General features: G+C 36.6%; 1 protein-coding gene across 4 annotated transcripts in view; it reads right to left on the bottom strand.

Moving 5' to 3' along the window:
* Window positions 1-21,784, bottom strand: part of LAMA4 (laminin subunit alpha 4) — a 191,674-nt gene that overhangs the window by 47,406 nt on the left and 122,484 nt on the right. For all 4 annotated transcript variants that reach the window (XM_021008155.2, XM_021008153.2, XM_078155186.1 and 1 more), the window contains exons 12-17: window positions 16,772-16,888; window positions 14,123-14,271; window positions 9,444-9,585; window positions 8,786-8,882; window positions 4,478-4,594; window positions 2,257-2,436 (exon numbers count right to left, since the gene is read on the bottom strand). In XM_021008155.2, coding sequence (XP_020863814.1) covers window positions 2,257-2,436; window positions 4,478-4,594; window positions 8,786-8,882; window positions 9,444-9,585; window positions 14,123-14,271; window positions 16,772-16,888 — 802 coding nt within the window. The remainder of the gene's footprint in view (window positions 1-2,256; window positions 2,437-4,477; window positions 4,595-8,785; window positions 8,883-9,443; window positions 9,586-14,122; window positions 14,272-16,771; window positions 16,889-21,784) is intronic.

Here is a 21,784-nt window from a genome sequence, read left to right as displayed (position 1 = left end):
AGTTAACTTGGATCACCTGTGTGGTCCATTAGTATAAATGTAAAACCATGAGATTTAGAGGAAGGTCCCAAATGCACTGGGTGGACTCTCACTAGAGAATTTACTGGATGACATGAAAAAAGTTGCAGAAGGTGAGAAGGCATGGATGGGCTATGATTTGCAAGGTTGGAGGGGATCAATGAGAGCATAAAGCTAAGGGCAGTTTCCAACACCTCTATGTACTGTGCAGTCTAGGCATTTGCATGTCAGACAAAAGAAGAGCCTGGGACAAGGGGAGTGAGGATCCGTACTAAGTGCTCAGATTGCCGTGCCTTGCATTGCTGCCACTGGTGACAAGGCAGACATATTCTTATCCAGGAGGAAAATGGTGCAGGGCCCAGCATAGTACCAAGATGGTGGCACAAATAGCAATGGTTAGGAGGCAACCAGAGCCTATGTACTGGCTAGGCTATAGGACCACATGAAATCTGGGGGAAACCCTCCAGAGTCTTCCAAAAGTGTCTTGGAGGGCTGGAGGTAAGAGGAGAAGATGAAGGGGAATCAGATCAAAAGCAGCAAGAGTAGCTGTTCTATGGTTTGCACAGGGACCATCTGTTCATCTGGATGTCCTATTGGACTTGGGCCCCTAAATATTAGCTGGCTCAGGGAGAGAAATAATCTCTCTGGAACGAATCATAAACTCTCTGGCAGAGAACATGGATGGGGGCCAGAGAAGATTCCTCTGTTCTCTATTTTTGGGAAATACTTTCCTTAATTAAAAGAAATTAAGTCTAGTAATATCAAGTAGTATCTTTATAATATCAAATAGTCCAGGGCTAAAAAATAGATGTAGTATGTATAATCAATCACTGTACCCAAGCACATCTTTGAATTTTCCAAACCAATGTTATGTATAATGATGGAACTAGATTAATGATAATAAATGATTCTCTATTGAGCAAATTACTCCATTGTAATAGTCTGCTTATCTAGGGAAGGATAATTTCTTTCTAGGGAGGCAATGCTGGTTCCATTTAGCAAGTCACCTTATCCAGTAAACTAAATAACATTTAATTAAACTAAATACAAAATGAAAATAAATGAAAAAATAAATCACTTTCTAAAATCTTACTCATTATAAGGTTAGTCTAATGGTATTCATTTTTTTTTAACTAACCATGTGATTTCATTATTATAGGGAATTCCCAATAAGGAAATTCCCTTCACCAATGCAAGTCAGTAGTGCTTTGCAATTGAAGTCTTATAGCTTAGCCTGAGGCACTCTGAAGTTAAATGTCTTGCACTGAGTCACAACTAGTCTGTATCAAAGACAGAACTTGAACCCAGGACTTTTTTACTCTGAGGCTAGCTCTTTATCTGTTATGTTCTGCCTTTGATTTGTTGAATTAGTTGATAAAATAATTAAAACAATACACTTCCATGGGAAAAATAGTTTCAAAAATCTATATTTGGTTCTATATCTGATAGATATAAAAAGATGTATTTTAAAAATCCAAGTTTTCAGTGGCTAGAGTACAGGCCCTGAAGTCAGGAGAACCAGAGTTCAAATCTGGCCTCAGACACTTCCTAGCTACGTGACCCTTAGCAAGTTATTTAACCCTGATTGCCTCCCTCCTCTCCCCCACACCCCCACCAAAACAAAAAAAAAAATCCAAGTTTGGCTCGATGCCTGTTTGGTACATTCTGCTAGACCAAATGAAATTGAAATTTTCAAAACTTTTGGATTTTATAGTCCAGACACATAAAACTCATCTTCCATAAAGAGATACAATAGCATGATAATCTGTTTTTTAAAATGACTGTCATGGAACTTTGGGTTTGTACATTTAGAACTTTTTCAATAAAAGGGTATTCTTTAATAGAGGAAGATCCTATCATCATAGATTTAGGGACTATAGGTCCCTATAGTTATTTATTTTTATATAAATATAATATAGTACATTAATTAAAATCTTAATAATAATAATAAATATTACATATGGTATATAAAATATAATATAAATAATAAATATAAATCTATATTTAGGTACTTTGGTTTGGGACTATAGAGGCCACTGGCCTCTAAGATGAGGTCTAGAGAAGGGAAGTAATTTTCCCAAGGTCACCTTGTTTGTAAGTGGCAGAGCAGGGATCTGAACCTAATTCTTCAGACTTCAAATCCTCCACTCCTCTCTTCACTGTATCACATTGCCAAATTCATAACTCTAATGGCTAATTCCAATACCTAACCAGATATCAGAACGTTCTGTATAGTACCTGCATCTCTAGCAGAGTCCACTGCAGTGTTGTAGGCCGAGGAATCAAAATGGTGAAAGCTCTGTGACCAGTTGCTTAGATTGTTCACCATTGGGGTGGTGGCTTGGCCTACCACCATGGTTGTCTTCTCAGCTTCTGCAATGATTCGCTTTGAGTGATCCAGACGTTGCTCTGCATCCCCTGATTATGCAGACCATAAATAGTGATTTACCTTTTAGAGAAACTGGACATTTATTTGTAGAATGTGCAAATTCATTTACTGAAGGGAGAATAATTTAGTTCGGAAAGGTTTGGACCATTGAATTAAATCTCAATGTTTAAATATTAAATATCAATTAAATATAATAAATATTACTTAAATTAAATTTTTAATGTTATCATTTAAGACAGATATGTGCGTCTATGAAGGGCTACTAATCCTTCAGAGACAAAATGTAGATTATGGCCCTGAAACTCTTAGTGAGGTATGATGTTCTCTTGACAAGGTTAACTGCTTTGTCAAGGCTGATTCCTTGTCATCAAGGTTAACATTGATGAAAGTCTTTGTTCTGGTACTGCTGGATAAGGAGTATTCCCACTGACCTTTTGACACCATGTCCTTGAACTTGGCCTTTAACAGGGAGAGCAGAAACAGACTAGATAGAACTGGACCTGCCAGTGGGCTAAGGACAAAGGCTACAAATGGAGAATCAGACTCAGTTCCCTGGAGAAGAAGCTTGTGCATCTATGAGACCTCTCCAGGGAAGGAAGTGGCCACTGGGATGGTAGTATACAGAGGCAGCTTTAGAGTGGCAAAAGGTACTTGGTTCAAACTGGGAGCAATAGGAATGTAAGCCAGCAGTGGTAGAATGGCCAATGTTGACATTTTTGGACCCAGCCTTTTGTGTCTAGACTGAAAGTCCATTCCTGGAAAATGCCAAGTCCCAGGATAGAGCCAGTTGGACCTGCGTGGCATCAATGTGAAGAAATGAACCTAGACTTTTACTTTGCACTGAGATTATGAGTTATGAGACATATTAAGGCATCCTAAGCGTTTTCCCCTGTTGGGTGGTAAATGGTTGACACCAAGGTAATACTGTAAGTCAGTGGGACTGCATATGTTTCTGGGGAAGATGAGAATTAATGGAGTAAGAGGGAAAAATATTTTGACTGTTTATGGACCCAAGTACAAGTCTTTTGTGTTTTTGTAAGGTTAAATAAAGCCTGTCCTATATTTAAAGTGTTGTTTTCCTGAGTGCTTACAAGGGAGTAGAGGGCCCTTCTTTTTTGCTGTATATAGCTGGACATGAATTCAATACTGCTGCTCCTAGGGGAGACCTTGTGTGGGTGCATAAGCCAGAAAGAATGGGATTAATGTGAAGACCCCCAAGACTGAACCTGAGTGCTATAAACTCAGAACTCTTTTTGTGAATCCTGGGTTTCACAAGCATTATTATTACACAGGAGGGTTTTTTTTTAAATCTAAAATTGAACATCACACTGCCCCTTTATTATATCTAGAAATACGTTTACAAAGAATTCACAAATTTCTCTAGGTTAGAAATCATAACGGAAAGGCCAGGGGCAATATGCTCCTGAGGTCTTAATAGCATGAGTATTTGAAAAATAGTTTGAAGATCACAGGAAACCCAAATTTCTCTTTCTTAGATTGTTCTTAGGTGAGTTTTATTTTTTCTTTCTTTTGTAATGAAGCTTTCTAAAAAATGGGAATCCATTTAGCCCTTCCTTCTTCTCCCCACCTCCATTCCATGCCCCATTCTCAGTATGTGGAACTCCAGTGGGTTATTGTAAATCACAATCCATGTATTTGATTCAGCTGGGCAAATCTTCCCTGTCTTGTAACATGTGAAGTTGGAAACAGAGTTGTAACCCTTCCAGTGCTTGGGAATGCACTCCTGCTCTCTATCACTTATTTCCCTAAGATAACACTATAGTCTCAGATCAGGCAAGACAAATGCCAGGTTTTTTAGTATGGCTCTGTGACTTCACCCACACAACGTTAACATGATAAGAATTTGAGTGTGGAGTGTTGAAGAGACTTCCACGAACAGTTAAGGTCAAAGAAATGATGGCCAAGTTTGGGCATTCAGCATGAGCTCTAAAGAGGCTGCTACTTCCTGAAGTGCTGTAGGTCCTCATTAGAATATTATCTTTCATGTGGGTTCAGTGGTTAATATGATAAACAAAAAGATAAGTCTTGCTTTTATCGATAGTCTCTTACCTCTCTCTGCTGCTTGAAGTTTCTTAATAGCTTCATTTAGCCTGTTTTTCAGAATACTCTTTCGAGCCTGGGCTCCATCCACACGCTGGCTGGTGTCGGCCACAGCCTGCTCATCACCTTTGGATAAAAAGGAGAAAGAAGTCTGATGGAGCTCAGAAATCTTAATTTAATTGAAAGCAATGCCAACCATCATTTCTAAACCTTGCTCTTCTCCTGCTGTGTCATCTGTGATAGCATATTTTTCATTTAGACCATCTCTTTTTTGAAGGCAGAAAATATGTAAAAAATTGAGAACACACCAATTCATTGTGATAAAAATTATTCTGAAGGAGTTGACTACTTAGGATGAAAAGGACTTTGGTTGCATGTACAAAACCAAACATTAGTTCTAAGAAGGTCTCAACCACAACTTTTGATCAGCTGATCAGAATGGCCAGTCTAGACTATGATACAATTGGAGAAGACTTGGATGAATCAGATATCAATGTGATGTAGCCAGGCAGTGTTGATGAGTTGGATAAAGAATAGTTTTGTACTTCGGCATATCAGTATAGACTTTTGGTTGTAAGTTAGGACTGTCCTGAGCAAATCAAGAAGGTGGTAATATTTTATTTGTACTTTTCATACAAATATTTGTAGACAACTACCATGTTTCCTGCTGAGTCCTCTTTCCTTCAATCTAAATGTGCCCAGTTCACCTTTACCTATCATGTACTTAAGGCCATTCACTGCCCTGTTTTCCCTGCTCTGGGTACTCCACTTTATCACCAGGGATAGGGATAAGGACTGAACTTGTGATTTCATTTGAATGGAGGGGAGGAGAAAACTCCTTTTGTCAATTTAGGCTAGCACCTTCTCTGTAATTTATAGCACTGAGGCTTAAGTGATTTGCCCAGTTATGGAGTCTAGTTTGTCTTAAGGCAAGACTTGAATCCAGTTCTTCCTAACTTTGAAGTCTATTTTTTATCTCTTGAACCACCATGTCATCTCTCTAGTTTAAAGTCCCAGGCAAAGATGTGGCTATTAACATTCAACAAAATATAGCTTCTTTATACCTCACTATGCTTCCTTTCTCCTCCTGAATGACCCTTGCAACTTCCTTTTGCTATTAAATGATGTAAGCAGTGAATTTTAATGTTTATTAGAGTAGTCAATTGTCCTTATGTGCTATGCATGCTTCTAACAGAATTTAAGCTCGTTAAGAATATGGACTTTTATTTTATTTTTTTGTTTCCCCAGAATGTAGCTCAGTGCCTGGTACATGGAAAACATTTAATAATGCTTCTTGAATGAATGAATGAATGAATGAATGAATGAATTACTACCTAGCCATGTCATCTAGTAGAAGTCATAGTCTATATCTGTTTTTGCCACTCTAGGTGTTGCTGGGTATTTCATAGATTGTGAGGAGTTTCTTAATAAATACTATTCAGAAATGTTATTTAATCTCATTGTCAACTAATTTCAGCAAGCATTAATTAAATACTTATACACAGCACACTATGCTGAATGCTGGGCATAGTATGGTCCAAATGTACAATTTTTTTTCAAATAAATTTTCAATTCTTTTACCTATTTCTAATGTCAAAAGGGATCTGCTGAGGTACAGAGCTAGAGAAGAATTGGATCAATAAAGTATTTGGACACTTTGACAGATGATGGAGAGGGTTATTCACATTTGGACACTTGAGGCAGAAAATGATTCTGAAGAAAATAGGCCTTATGAAAGAATTCTTTTAAACAGTATGTACCATAGTGAATTAAAAAAAAATTATGGACTATTAACTACTTGATAGAAATTGGGGAAATATATAGTTGGTAGGACACAGAGGAATATGATATTGTCATGTTAGTTTTTACAGCCAATTGAAGATAGATAAGAAATGAACAAATGTTAAACACACCATTAATTATAATGTGATAGGAAAAATAGCATTGGATTTCCCAATATTTACTTTAGGCACAACTTTTCAGGAACAGACCTATTGCATAAAGTGAGGTATACCTGTACATTTCCTCCTCCCATCTGCCATCCTGAAATGCCTACTACCAAAATGAGGAGAGATCTGAAGAGGCAAGTCCATGGAATAAGGTTATAAGCCCTATTAATTGTATAAAAAGGCATATATCATTGTTACAGAGAGATTTCTCTGGACATACAACATGGAATCCTGAAGAAATATCTTATCTTCAGTTAGTCTATAAGAGGTTATTCCCACGAACTTCAATGACACATTGTTGAAAAGAGAAGAATTACTTTGGGAAAGTCCATCTTCCATATTATCAAAGGGGAATGAAAACATTTAGGAAACTGTGGCAGAAAGTCTCATGTGCCCCAGTTAATTTCAATTGATTATGGTCTTCAAACCTTGGGAGAGAAAAGCAATGTAGTGATAAAGAAGCATTTGACTTCAAAATCTTTAGCTAGAAAAATCTATTCCTTTATCGAAGGATGAGCCTGATAGATGTGCAGCATACACATGAAAGAAATCAGAATTAATGATGAGGTTCAAAAACATTGGCCTTTCAATTTTGATTCAGTAAAAGAACAGTTGCTTTAGAAAGATCAAATAAATAGACTATTTAAAAAACTTATTAAATACATTTGCTATTCTCTTAAACTGCAAAAAAATACAAAAAATTGTTATAGGCTTGAAAAATAAGCTTTCAAAATGTGATTATATGAAAGTTTCAAATCCTAGCCTATATTTTACAGTTTGTAGAACTGAAACTCTATTTGTAATTTTGACACGCTCAAAAGGGACCTGCTGAATAGTTAACCTTCGATTAATTGATGACATAGTCATAAACTATTAGAGTTGAAATCAACCAGCAAGCATTTATTAAGTGCTAACTATATACCAAGCACTATGTTAGTAATTGTGGATAAAAATACAAAAATCAAGCATCCAAACAATCAAAACTTCTAGATTATAGTTTTTCACAGTAATATTTTCATAGTAGTATTTGTTTCATAGTAATGTGTCATAATGGATAGATAGCTTGACTTGGAGACAGGTAGACCTACGTACAAATTCTGTCTCTGATACTAGCTGTGTGACCAAGACCTAATCACTTACCATCTCTGAACTTCTAAGATTTCTCTATTAAGTTATCTTATTATAATTTCAGAGATGGAAGGAACTTTACTGGTCATGGAGTGAAAATGCCCTCAGTAGGTAGATTTGAATGAGCATTTCACTGATGGAATCACAGATCTTTGAGGTATAAATGTGATATATTACTGAGTGATGATATAAATACAAATGAACTTAATATCAGAATTAAGAATTGATATTTCCAATTTTGACCAAATAGCTCCATCCTATCAAGTTTTTGACCTCTTGAATAAAACTACATAAAAATAATTGGATCTTTGCATGATAATTCAAAAGACCTTTTAGAATCTTGTAGTACTTCAGAGTGATACATTTGATCATGAACATAAATTATGATCATGTAATGTCTTGGATCAATCACAATTAGTGTTCATAACAATGGCCATCAGGTGAGATCCTGAAGCATCTAATGAATCATCCAAGATAGATTGAATCATTCAATGCAATTTTATTTCAGAGTCCAAAAACTAGATGGGATGTATCAGATTTGGCTTACATCAAAAAGCTGGGTTACACAAGTTAACTTGGTAACTGTGGGGCACACAGATACAAGGGGGTGAGATGATTTCATGTACAGGTTGCCAGGCAAAGAGAAAGTTCAAGGTCCAAGGAATATGACTGAAATTAGTAACACAAAATTTAGGGAATATGAAGGAATTGATACTTTGTCTAGCTTAAGCTGCTTCTCTTAAAAGTGGAGGGATAGAGCTTTTTATGTCATTTTCCTGGCTGGGCTCACATCCTCATTGATGCTGGGGGAAAGTGTGGCTGTACTTTCTCCTGACTCAGTTACTCCCATGAATTGCTGGTCCGTGTAGGATGAGCTAATGATTTGTGGGCAAGGATGGAAATAAAAGGCCAGATATCATCAATTTATAATAGATTGGAATATTCATATAAATAGTTTTAAGGTTAAATATTGCATTCTTTGAAAATTAGTAATAATTTTAATAACAAAATATTTTATTATCCAGAACACCCCATTCACTTATAATTCCAGATAATACAAAGTGCTGCATTTTATTAAAATTAAATTATTTTCTTTTTCATTCATTAAATCTTATCAGGAAATACTGATGTATTATTCTGTTTTAGTATTATTTACTCTTTAATGTTAGGATTCTGAAATGCCTTTCCAAATTCAGCAATGGTATTATAGGAAAAACCAGGAGGAAGAGGATATATTTACTAGAATCTGCTGTTGCTTGCAATGTCTTGGCTTGACTGAGAAGATTTTCGCTTTCATCTTTATGGTAAGTGATCTGAGTGTCAATCCCACCTACAGCCTACAAATTAATGGGAAAAAGAGAGTGAGAATCACAGCAGAAATTTAGCTTTTCATAGCTTTGGGGGCTAATTTGCCTAGACATCCTCCACCAAATTCCTCCAACTCTGTTTTCACAGCTCAGACTAAGGTCAGATGTGACTATGAGAAAATAAGCTCCCTGGTGTTTCTAAATTTCCCTCTCCCCAAATGCTCCCTCCCCCCACTTAAGTACTTTTCAAGGATAGCTCAGTATGGAGTAGACATCTGATCTACAAGACTGACCTGTTCTTTGTACTGTTTTCTCCATGGACTTAGATCAAACCATTTTGGGGAGGGAATATGGTATTTGATGCCTTTGATCTACCATCACTTGAATAACACAGTTTCAAAAACCATACATTTCAAACCTAAATATCATAAATAAAACCGATCTTTGCTCTTTCATTTTCCCCTTGACCTTCCCCGACCTGCCCCAGTTTCTGCCTTCCTCTTCCTCTCTCTTCCTCTTCTTCACCTCCCTACCCTTTTGACACACGCATCTAAGAAAGCAGACAATCTGAAGCAGAGCCTAAAGACTTACATCATTGACTCTGTCTGTAATGCTCAAGGCTAGTACTGCTGATTCATTGGCCTCATGGACATAGTTGATGATGTTTTCATAGACATTTGATGCATCTAGTGCCTTCTGTACTAATCCATTAGTATCCAATCTGTGCAGACTTCTGTGAAAAAGATGGAGGAAAAAACATGTTTTTCATTTTTATCATTTCTCCTTCCTACTCCATACATCAATCAATCATTCAATCAATCAGAAAAGCATTTATTAACTGCTTACAAAGTGCCAGGCACTGTGCTAAGTCCTGGGGATATATTGAAAGGCAAAACCAGTTCCTGCCCTCAAGGAGCTTATGTTCTGATCAGGGAGGCAATATGTAAAAGGTACCTACAAGATATGTAGAGTAACTGGAAGGTAATCTTAAAAAGGAAGGCTCTATCAGCTTGGGGATGGGAAGGGTTGTGACTGAAAAAGGACTCCTTATGAAATAGGGATGTTTCAATTTTTTCTTTCTTAAAGGTAGCAGATTTGCTTCCTTATTTTTATTTTTGAATGCATGTTTCCTAGCAGTGATTTCTTGAGCCATTTCTTTTCTTTAGGTGCAATGATATATCTGTAGCCTTTTTCTGCCGCTATCACTATTCAGTTGAGGCTGCTACTATGTGTCAAAAGCAATCTCTGCCTTTGTGGAGCTGACTTTCTAATAGAGGGAGGTCACACAGACAGGAGGTTATAGCTGTAAGTCAGATGAAAAGTCCCAGGGGTCATTAGAGTACAGCAGCAAAACAGGTGGAAATGCATCTTCTTTAATGCTATTTCCCTTGAAAAAATCATATCTGTTTGTCGAACCAAATGGTTCAGCAAGACAGAGTCTTCAGCAGCTCTAGATGCTCAAGATATGGGGGTTATGGCATCCATAGAGGCAGTTACCGGGCCCTATCTCCAGAAGGATTGCTCCTCTGGATAATGGCTTCAGGCACAGGGCTGGAAGCAAGCACAGGCTTGGGGGTGGGAAGGAGTGCTATTCCTGGGACTCTTGGTTTGCCTGCCTGGTGGTGGCATTGGGTAAGAAGAACGTCATCTATGACCACTCATTAATGTCATTTGCAAGCATATTTCTCTCTTTTTATACTTTAATATTTATTTGCTCTGTTTTTGGCCTTTTTAATATTGATCAAGTATTATTGAACAAAATAATAACTGTGATTGTGGTGATTAAGGAATCTTGCATGATTTTAATGTGTACTGAGGGTTGCCTTGTTGAAGTAGAGTCTCTCAAGTAGTGTCTTTCTCTAATGTGGTCAGATTTTTTTAAAAAAAATCCGAATAAACAATAAACATAGTGGGATCTTAGAGTCGTTATATCTCCAAGTCAATTATGTAACTATGGAAAAGTGATCTATTATTGAAAATTATCTGTAAAATGCCTTCTCTTCTCATCTCATATTTTCATTAAGGATACTTCCACACATGCATACTCTTTTATGGAAATCAGGAACTAAATGTATGGGTCAGTAGCTGCTGATGTCATCAGATTGCCTTTTTTTTTGAGGTAATAAAATAATTTGTGATAGTTTCCCATTCATTTATATTCTTCTCTTCTTTGAATGATCTTGAAAATGGATCTTGGAGTGCACTTTTTATCTGTGATGCCTTCAACATTGGCTTCTTGAGTATATATTTGATCAGAAACAAATGATCTTCCCAACTTCATCTTCTTACATGCCATTTCTATTTCCTTATAATGCACACTTGAATCACTGATGATGCGAATAGATTGTTATAGAAACGCTGGGAAGTCTGTTCCATTTTTGCCATTTTGTTCTTTTTTCAATTTCATCTAGAAATGTCCTTGGGATGAACTATTTAACTGGACCTCACTCATACTAACAATACATCACATGACTCTTATAAAAGACCAATAAAATGGGCAAAAATATGTTGCACATGTGTAGTAGAATGACCCTGTTTGATTATGATTATAACTATGAATAATTTTAAAACTTGTTTACATTTTTATATTAAAAAAACTTTACAGTTTACAAAGCATTTTTCTCCCAGCAACTCCTGTGAGGGATGTAATACATATATAATTATTTTAAGTTTACAGATAAGGGAACAGAGTCTCAGAGAGATAAAGAGACTTGCCTATAGTCACAATAAGTATCAAATGTGACTTGAACTTAGTTCTCCGGATCATAACTATTGGTTTTTCCCACTACACCACAGTTGTCTGTTCTGGTTGTGTGTGTGTGTGTATGTGTGTCAATGTTTATAACGTTCTAAGCCCGTGTAATTTTTCATCTCTCCCTTTTCAAATTGTCATGTCTACTCTTCTCTGTTTATATGCTGTTTATCTCTATGCTCGATTCTTTTGTATTGTTTTGTCTTTATAGCAAGAGAACCTAGCAGAGTACCTTGAATATAATTTGTTGTTGTTGTTCAGTTGTTGTGTCTGACTCTTTGTGAACTCATTTGGGATGGGTTTTCTTGGCAAAGATATTGGAGTGGCTTGCCATTTTCTTCTTCAGCTCATTTTGCAGATGAGGATACTAAGGCAAATCAGGTTAAGTGACTTGCCCAGGGTCACACAGCTGGAGAAGTCCAAGGCCAAATTTGGGCTCAGGAAGATGAGTCTTTCTGATTCCAGGCTCAGCATTTTATCTATTGTGCCATTTAGCTGTCCCCTTAAACATTATAGCTTCATAAATGATTGTTGGATATCATTGGGATGCTTGATTTAATTTCAGAGACAGACACCAAATATACATTAATAATAGACAATGATAGTGATAGTTTTGTTTTCTTGAAAGTGGACATTTCTCAATGTATTGGTTTCTGTCTCTGCTGCACAAAATCCCGTACTGTGCTCATTTGATAAATGTTGAATCATATTCATAACTATAAATGCAGATGTATCTCTTATACAATACACAAATGCTCTGTGGTTTCTTTAGCAGAGAAAGCTTCTCTACTAACAGAATTAACACAGAGTTAAACCCACCTATGAATTAGTATATAATTCCTCAGGAGTTTTCTGAGGCCCATACAGGTGAAACGACCCAGCCAGTATTAGAGTTAGAGTTTTGAACCTATGTTTTTCTGATACCCAGTCACATGCTCTATCCATCACATCTTACTGCCTCTTCTTAGAGTCACAAATATCATATATTTTGCTATGATTATTAGATTATTATGTTGTGGATCACATTAGAAATGATATGCTTTTATGGAACTTTTTAAATAACTTCCCTGGAATCTTACTATTTACTAAAAGGCAAAGAGATAGAGATTGGACCTATGATTTCATCACTACACGGAACTTCCAGTGAAGAAACCTCCCAAACAATTTATGTAACCATCTTCTCTGTAACGTATAATTATAGAGAGCTGCCTAGAGCAGCCCAGAGAGGTTATGTGACTTGCTAAGGATCACATGGCCATAATGTCAGGGCTAGGACACCTCTGACATGCTCACTACAAATTAGGTTTTTTGTTTTTGTTTTTTTTTTAAAGTTGGTCTCTTATATTCTCTATGTGAGAAGCTAGTCACTAAAATAACAAAAGAATCCCAGAGGACAGACCTCAGAAACAGCATAATAATGTTTTTTCCTCCCAATTTTAAGCTCCTCAAGATTAGGAACTATTTAATTTCATTTCCATCTTTGTATCCTCAGTGCTTGGGGCAGCTAGGTGGCACAGTGGATAGAGAGCTGGGACTAGAGTCAGGAAGACTCATCTTCCTGAGTTCAAATCTGGCCTCAAATGCTTACTAGCTGTGTGATCCTGGGCAAGTCTTTTAACCCTGTTCACCTCAGTTTCCTCATCTGTAAAATGAACTGGAGAAGGAAATGATAAATCACCTCAGTATCCTTGCCAAAAAAAACCCAAATGGGGGTCACAAAGAGTTGGACATGACTGAAATGACTGAACAACAGTTCCTATCATAGTGCCTTACACATTGTAAGTCTATGATAACTATTCATTGAATTTACTTAAAAATCTTCCAATATAGTAGCAACAACACTATCAAAAATCCCTTAATAAATGTTCTCTGTGTATATAAGCTAAATGCAATATTTCTAAAAACCAAGATATCACTTAAAAAGATTTGTGTACCCTACCCTGGAGTGATCTGAAAGTCCAAAGGGTTAAAAGTGAAAAGAAAATAAACCTGAAAACACTTAAAATTCTTGATAATAGTTGGTTTAAGAGTTGGTGAAAATGTGAAAACCAACATTGTTTCTTGTTTTATCCATCAGTTTTCCCTTTTCTTATTTATAATTTCTAGTTTTCAAGTTCTCTCTGTAATGTTCTCAATGTTTTTCTGTTACTTTGGGTTCGTTAAGTCAATTCCAATTCCATTCTTACAATTTAGTTAACATTTATTGATTGCCCAAAGGGTACAAGGCACTCTATGAGGTGCTATGAGGAAAATTGTCAATTGATTTTCTCTTAATAGGTGTTGAAATCAAATAGTTCCTGCTAGGCATAGTTGAATGGTTCTAGTACTCACTAGAAGTCAGTTTCATTCCTAATTTCCAATTAGCTTCACTTAACATCTTAGGTATGGAAAGTTAACCTCTTTGCATAAAAGGTATGGCTGATAAGAGGATAAGAACATATGAAAGTACTTGATGTCTTAAGAGAAAATATTTTACATAGCATATCCTGGTTTCACATTGGTGAGAGTAAGAAATTACCTATTTAGCTCATCAGCCTGTTGCTGAAGGTCCTGTGCATGCTCTACAGCCCGCTGGACCAAGTTATGATCGAGGGTAGTCAAATTAGAGAGTTTGTCTTGTAGCTCTTTTTTGGCTCCATCTATTTCTGCATAAATTCCTGAAGCATTCTAAAAAAATATCAAGATGAACATTAATAAGAAGATAAATTTAATAGAACTGCAAAATTGTTACTCCTAGGAAACACCCCCCCTTAAAAAAATAACAACCAAGCATCATCTTCTCAAATTTGAAGAGCAATTAAGTTTATCTCTGAGAATATATGTGGGACCAAGGTATTCTAAAAAAATAAAGAGCAATAACACTGTTCTCTGTTATATTTTAGTTCTTCTATACCACAGTGTGCATTCTCTACCTTTGAATGATGCAAAAAGGGCGCTATAATGTTTAACAAAAGCTTGATGAAAATGAAATTGACCATTAAATATAAGTTCTGAAAACCTGAAATTGGATCATTTCTTGAAAATTATCTTACCTTTCATCTTTTCTTTTCATTGACTCTCATTAGACATTTAGTAAGGGTATTTTTTTTCTTATGATTAGGTATCACTTATGAAAAAGTTATCCAACTCAGAAAGGTTTGATCTAAATTTTATAAGTATAAAAAGTAGCTCGCATGTTTCCCCGTTACTGATTAGTTACACTTAAGATAATGTTCCATGTCAGAAACAGTTGAAAGCTGCTTAAAATAAATTTCATGGTGGCATAATTGACAACATTGTTTTAATATTTAATAATTTTTTAATAATGTGAGACTTATCAAAACTAAAAATCCACCTTGATTAAAGATGATCCATAAGGTAGACAATAAAATGATTTAAAAAGTGAAAACTTCAATCACAAATTTCAGAGTTGAAAAGCACTTCAGTGCCCATCTAGTTCAACATATATCTGGAAAAGAATTCTCTCCACAGCATACCTCAAATTTTTTTTAATGCAGCCTTTTATTAAAGACCCTCAGGAGGGGACCCCTTTTAGTTTCTGAGGTAGCCCATCCTAAATTTGGATAGATCTACATACTAATATTATTGTAGTTACCTAAGTTAAGGGAACAGTGATCAAGATTGTTCAACCACTCTTATGTGCTCTTTTAAGCTACTGTCTTCTTGCCCACACACTTTATTGCTTCTTGGGGGGAAAAGTAGTATCAAAGAATCTGTAATTCTCTTTATTGTTAGCTCTAAGCCCTCACAGGGACAGAACTTCTGGCAAAACGGCTGTGTTAGAGCTATCTCTATCCATTCTGTGGGTATATTTTCTCTACAGCTTGCTCTTCTCAACTATATTTCCAAAAACATACCCTACCATGAAATACCAATGGTCAACACTATTTATAAAGACGTAAGTATTTAAAACATATAAGGTAGACATACTTTCCCAAGACCAGAGAAAAAAAGCTTCAGATTCCCATGAAGAAGTTCAAAGGGAGAAAGCAAATACAGGATTACCATCTTGGGTGGTTTGTAGTCTGAGAGGTGATTTCAGCCATATAACTTCTACTTCAAATACCTCATGCCTAATTTATTCAAACTGCATGACTCCTAGATGGCTGACCCCTTTCTTTCTTCTTTCTGCTGTCCCAGCTCCAGGTGCCTTTCTTCAGCTGCATATGTCTTCTTGTAAAGTCAGAAGTTAAATTTCTCTTTGAGTCTCTTTCCTGGACTCAATGAATTGGCTTGTAAAAGCCATAGGTGGCTATGCCATCTAGTATAGCCAATTATTCTTCCTCATCTGGAAATTAACTCAAAGGACTAATTTGTATCTACCAGGACCTTTAGATAGTCTTGGCAAGGTTGCTTTTATATAGTTAACCATCTCATTTTCTATCTCCTTTCCTGTGATAAGCTCTGTGAAAGACCAACTTTCTTACCTTATTGTTATTGCCATTAACAATAACAATAACCAATATTTATATGGTTCTTTAAGGTTTTCAAAGCATTTTAAAAACATTATCTCATTGGAAATTCACAACCCTGTGAAGCAGAGGTTATTATTATTCTCATTTTACAAATCATAGGACCATAGATTTAGAGCTGGAAGGGACTTTAGAGGTCATGTAAGCCATCACCTTCATTTTACAGATGAAGAAACTGATTATGAGAGAGGTTAAGGGATTTGCCAAAAGTCACAAACAAAGCCAGTAAGCATCTGAGGTAGGAATCAAACCCAAGTCTCCCAGACTCCAATTCCAGTGTTCTCTCTATGGCACAGACTGCAGTTTCTAGGAATTAATTCTGGTTTTGCCCTTTGGGGACAAACAGAACAAGTTTAATCTCTTTTCCAGCTGATAGTCCTTCAAACTTGGGAGAAGGCTATTATGTTCCTTCTAAGCCTGCTCTTTATCAGGTTAAAACAACCAATTCTTTCAAGTGATTCTCACTTGGCACTTCATCATGCTGGTTGCTTTCCAGATGATTAATCAGTGTCCCTTTAAAAATGTGGCACCCAGAATTGTACACGATATTTGAGGTGCAATCTGACCAGTAATTAATTAGCTTGTTTCATATCAGAATATTAACTAATTAGGTTTTAATTTGTCTTCCCCGATCTGAGTTTCCCAGTTTTCCAAGTATGTAATCACATATTGAGTTGACCCAGGTAGTTAGTTACCTTAATGACATCACTTAGCTCAGAAATGGTCAGACGAGGGATTTCCAGAGATTCTGCAGATTCACTCAAAGAAGTGTTCACCACCTCTACCTGTTCTTTGACTCTTTCATGTTGTTTCTGGACAGAGAGAATATGGGAAAGAGGAAGAGAAAAAAATGTGTGTTTTTTTTTTAATTAAGGACACCTAAGAGTAGGAGTTATAGCTTTTGATAGGAATTTGTATTCTTGTGATATCAAGCAATGCAAAGGAAGCACAAGAATACAAATATAGATTTGATTTATTAAGCAATATTACATAGTACAATGGATTGAGGATACTAAATATATAGAAAATATAAATGTTAAATCCTAAATGCTTCCATTCTTCAATGCATATATCAAATACTAACCTTAATTAAAGTATATCTAAAATATATATACTTTGTATATAAGTATATGCACATGTGTATGGTTAGTACGAAATGCTAATTTTAAATAGAGCATATATAAAGTACTAGCTTCAAGTAAAATACTGTCTTAATTGAAAACTACAAATGCTTCTATTATTTAAAAGCTGGTTTGTCAAATTCTATTCTTGCTCCAAGTTCCCTGTGAGTTCTTTCTAATGTCAATGAATGCTTAATAGCTCATTTTTTACCTAGCCTTAATCACTGATTGGGTGTTGCCTCAGTCAAACTAAGATCTGTTAAAGACAGCTTAAGAAGGCCAAGGTCTCTCACTACGTTCAGGGCCATCTCCAGTCATCCTGATCTGTTTCTTGTCACTGGACCCAGATGGCTCCAGAGGAGAAAGTGAGGCTGGTGACTTTGCACAGTCCTCCCTCACTTAAATCCAATTCAGTTGCGTGTCATGGCATCACCTCCCTGATGTCATGGTCCTCTTCGAGAATGAAGGACAAACAACAACAAGCACTTTTGGGATGCTCAATAAGCATATGGAAAAGGAAGTCACAAAGATGGTAAATAGAACAGTAAAACAGCCAAAGCACATGGACTTTCCAGAAGGCTTGGTAGTATTGATTCAATTAGAGTTTTCAGAGCAAAGATGGAAAGCAGAGGGATGATTTGGAGGAGAAGGGAAGGTGTAGGTAGCAGGGTCAAAAATGGCCTGGTGAAGAAACTCCATGATAATAGGGAAGGCAGAGCTGAGTTACTTAGCTCCCCTCAGGCATGGTCTCTTGAGATCTAGTGCTGAAAGGGTTAAGACTTAATATTCATTGAGTTGAACTGGATTGAACTTTAAAAGTGAAAAGTCAAATATTTATTTTACATTTGGTCACAGTGAAGAATAAGAAGTTATTTCGGAAATGACAATTTTAATTGGAATAGGAAGCCCTTAAGTTAAAACTTATTCACAAAGGCACCATTCCAGACCAGAGAACATTAGCACCTCTGCAGGATAATTAGCCATTTGATGTCTTCCAAGCTGTCTTCACTTCCATTTTTCTCTATAGAGCCATCTCTGATTAAATGGAAATGTAATGTGGGTCCCCACTTACTTTAAGCACATCGTTGGCCAACAAAACAAAATGTCTCCCTTCCCCCCCACCCCTCATCCCAATTCCACTACCACCACCATAAATAGAGGGCATTCTTTTGTTTATCCACTTCCCTTCCCATAGGAGAGGTGCTGCATTGCTGCACATTTACATCAGACCTATACAGGTTTTTCATTGTAGGAGCTCAATCAATACCTATGATGACAGAAAGATAATCCATTTCACTTTTAGCCCACAGGGACTGTCCTTTATATTTGTAATCCTAGAGTTTAGCACAGTATCTGACATATACTAAGCACTTCTTTCCTTCCTTCCTTCCTTCCTTCCTTCCTTCCTTCCTTCCTTCCTTCCTTCCTTCCTTCCTTCCTTCCTTCCTTCCTTCTTCCTTCCTTCATTTCTCCTTTCTTTCCTTCTTTCTTTCCCTTTCCCTTTCCCTTTCCTTTCCCTTTCCCTTTCCCTTTCCTTTCCCTTCCCTTTCCCTTTCCCTTTCTCTTCCCTTTCCCTTTCCCTTTCCCTTCCCTTTCCCTTTCCCTTTCCCTTTCCCTTTCCCTTTCCTTTCCCTTCCTTTCCCTTTCCCTTTCCTTCCCTTTCCTTCCCTTTCCCTTTCCCTTTCCCTTTCCCTTTCCCTTTCCCTTTCCCTTTCCCTTTCCCTTTCCCTTCCCTTCCCTTTCCTTCCCTTCCCTCTCTTCCTTCATTCATAACTCCAGTGCATGATTACTGTTCTTACTACTGCATGAATTACTCACTTAATACATGCTTATTGACTAACTCATTGATTGACAAGGAAGAGAGTAGAAACAAGCAATTGAAAGCACAGTTTGCTGCTGTCTGGGCTATTTGCATGACTTGGTTCTTTTAGGGTAATTTCCCTTGGATGATAGCCTGAAATGGGACTTTGAAGAAGTATTTGTGGTTAATTTTCTGAAGTAGATAGTTGATCTATCAATTCCAACTGCAGATTATAGCATAATACTAGCAGTCCTGAATAAGTAATCCTATGGGAGGATTGATCAATTTTTCAAGTTGGTAAATAATTTTTTTTTCAGTTTTTCATATAGCATTAAACAAATAGATAAGACTCACAGGGAACTTCTGGGTGAGGAAACTCTTTCTACCAGTGTTAACTGGTACCTTTGCAAGTTATTTGCAACTCTTACAGTTGCTCGAAGTCACCCAGCCAAAATATATCAAAATCAGGACTTGATGCCAGAACTTCCTGGCTTCAAGGCTGGCTTGCTAATCATTATACCACTTGTACCTCTCTTCATTATTAAACAAAGAGCACTGAAATGACAAGGTCCTCATGAAGAAATTTGTATCCTCCTTAAAGAAGTAGAAAGCAATGAAGAAAAAAATTAAGTTAATATTTGCATATTACAGCACAATTACTCTCACGTTAAGCATGCTTCAGGCTTTATTCCACACATGGCAGAAGTGGTTTGCTGATCTTGCTAAGAAACTGTAAGGATGATGGGAAGACAGCACAAAGGCAAATTCTATTTATGAGAATTCTTACACTTTCCAAAGACCAGTTTCTAAATTTTAATGCTAAAGTATTATTCAGCTGATAAAACCCATCACTGGCCATTTACCCTTGAGGGCAATGACCAGGAGAGATGAAAACTATATTGAGACTTTCTATTGTGCTGATACTATTTATATACATCAAGCCAAGTACAGTACAAAATTATTCTTGGTGCATATTGAAGCAACGTTGTTGAAGAGGCATACAAGCAGAAATCTTGTCATTCTTGTCTCTGTTACTTTGTCATTCATTAGCGTCATTCTTTGAGAACACATGAAGCGTGCTGTCCTATAGGACAGGCGCAAGTAAAATAAAGGAATGTAAGGCATTCAGGTCTGCTTTGTAAACATTGTGAAGTGAAATTTCACTACAGCCAAAGCAAACTAATTTGAATTAGTTGATTAGAAAAAAGCTGGTCTATTTTAGTGAAGAGTCTTAACTGTGTTAGTTTTTCTAAGAAATAGAATTTTTCTGATTTAAGTATCTAAAATGCCTCAAAAGAGGCTAACAAAGTATTATATAAACCTGCTTGATAGTTACTAATGCTTTCGTTCATTCATTCATTCACTCATTCATTCAGTAAACATTTATTAAGTGCCTACTAGATATCAGACATTGTGAAAGGGCACTGGGTATACAAAAAGCAAAATAAAAACTAAAAATAGTTCCTGCCCTCAAGAAACCCCTATTTTAGTTTACATAAAAGCTTTTCCTGACATTCTATGCAATTAGTATAGCAACTGCATGTGAATAAGTGTTCCACAGTGTTCAAGGATGCTTTTGTCCTTCAGGAAATAGTTATTGAACATCTACTTGAAAGATGCACAAGATATAAGGTCGCTGCCATAGAGGACCTCACAATCTAACAGAGAAGTTATGAACACAAATTACTATGATGTGGAGATAGCATATGGTGAGCAGCAGGTAAACAGTACCAACCAAAGGTTATAGGAGTGAGTAAGTGATAAGAGATCACTTTTAGTGGAATAATTGAGAATAATCATTAGTAGAGAAGGAAACACTTCAACTGGATGTAGAAGAAGGATAGGTACAACACACATAGGCAGCGATGGAGCAGGGAGACGTTTCAAGAAGAAATAATATGAACCATGATTCACAGGTAAAGAAGTATAATGTATATTTCTGGAATGGCCAGTATTCCAGTTTTAACTCAATAAACATTTATTAAGTGTCTACTGTATGTCATTTCTTATAGCAGGTTCTGGGGATGCATTGACAAAATTGAAAACAGAGTGTGCTTTCAAGGTTTGGAAGAGGTATTTGGCCAGAGTAAAATTAGAAGAGTAAGGAGTGAGCATGGTTTGTTGGCTGTTGGCCTCATAGAACTGGTCTTCATGACTCTCTCTTTTCTTGTCAATGAAGAACACAGGAAATGAATAAATGGGTATTGGGCTGATCTTGCTGCTGCTATGTCATACAAACAGCATATCTCAAAAGAGGTAGCAAGACAGAGTAATAAAGCTGTGACAGCAGATCCAGGCTAGCACCCTGGTTATCTGAATTATATCAGTGGGTTTATTCCTGGCTCTTCTTACACAAAAAAAGATGCTGGTAGTGATAGTGTTTAACTCACATGACTAGCTGACTGGCATTTTTAATGTCTGCCCTGTGCCAGGCACTGTGCTAACCACTGGGGATACAAAAGCAAAAACAACAACAACAACAACAACAACAAAAACCCTTTCCTTCACTCTCTAGGAGCTTGTATGCTAACGGGGAAACACTACGCAAATAACCATGTACAAACAAGCTGCGCAAATAACGATGTACAAACAAGTTGTGTACAAGATAAAGTAGGGGTGATCTCAGAGGGAAGGCCCTAAGATTAAGGACTGGAAGAGGCTTCCTATAGAATTCAGGATTTTAGCTGAGACTTAGTAAGCATTTATATAATGCTTTAAGGTGTTCAAAGCATTTAAAAAATACCTCATCTTATGCATTTATTAGAGAATGCTAATTTGGACAAAAA

This window comes from Phascolarctos cinereus, unplaced genomic scaffold (assembly GCF_003287225.1).
Source record: "Phascolarctos cinereus isolate Bilbo 61053 unplaced genomic scaffold, phaCin_HiC Scaffold_5;HRSCAF=322, whole genome shotgun sequence".
Classification (NCBI taxonomy): domain Eukaryota; kingdom Metazoa; phylum Chordata; class Mammalia; order Diprotodontia; family Phascolarctidae; genus Phascolarctos; species Phascolarctos cinereus.
This window is presented reverse-complemented; position numbering and strand designations above follow the sequence as displayed.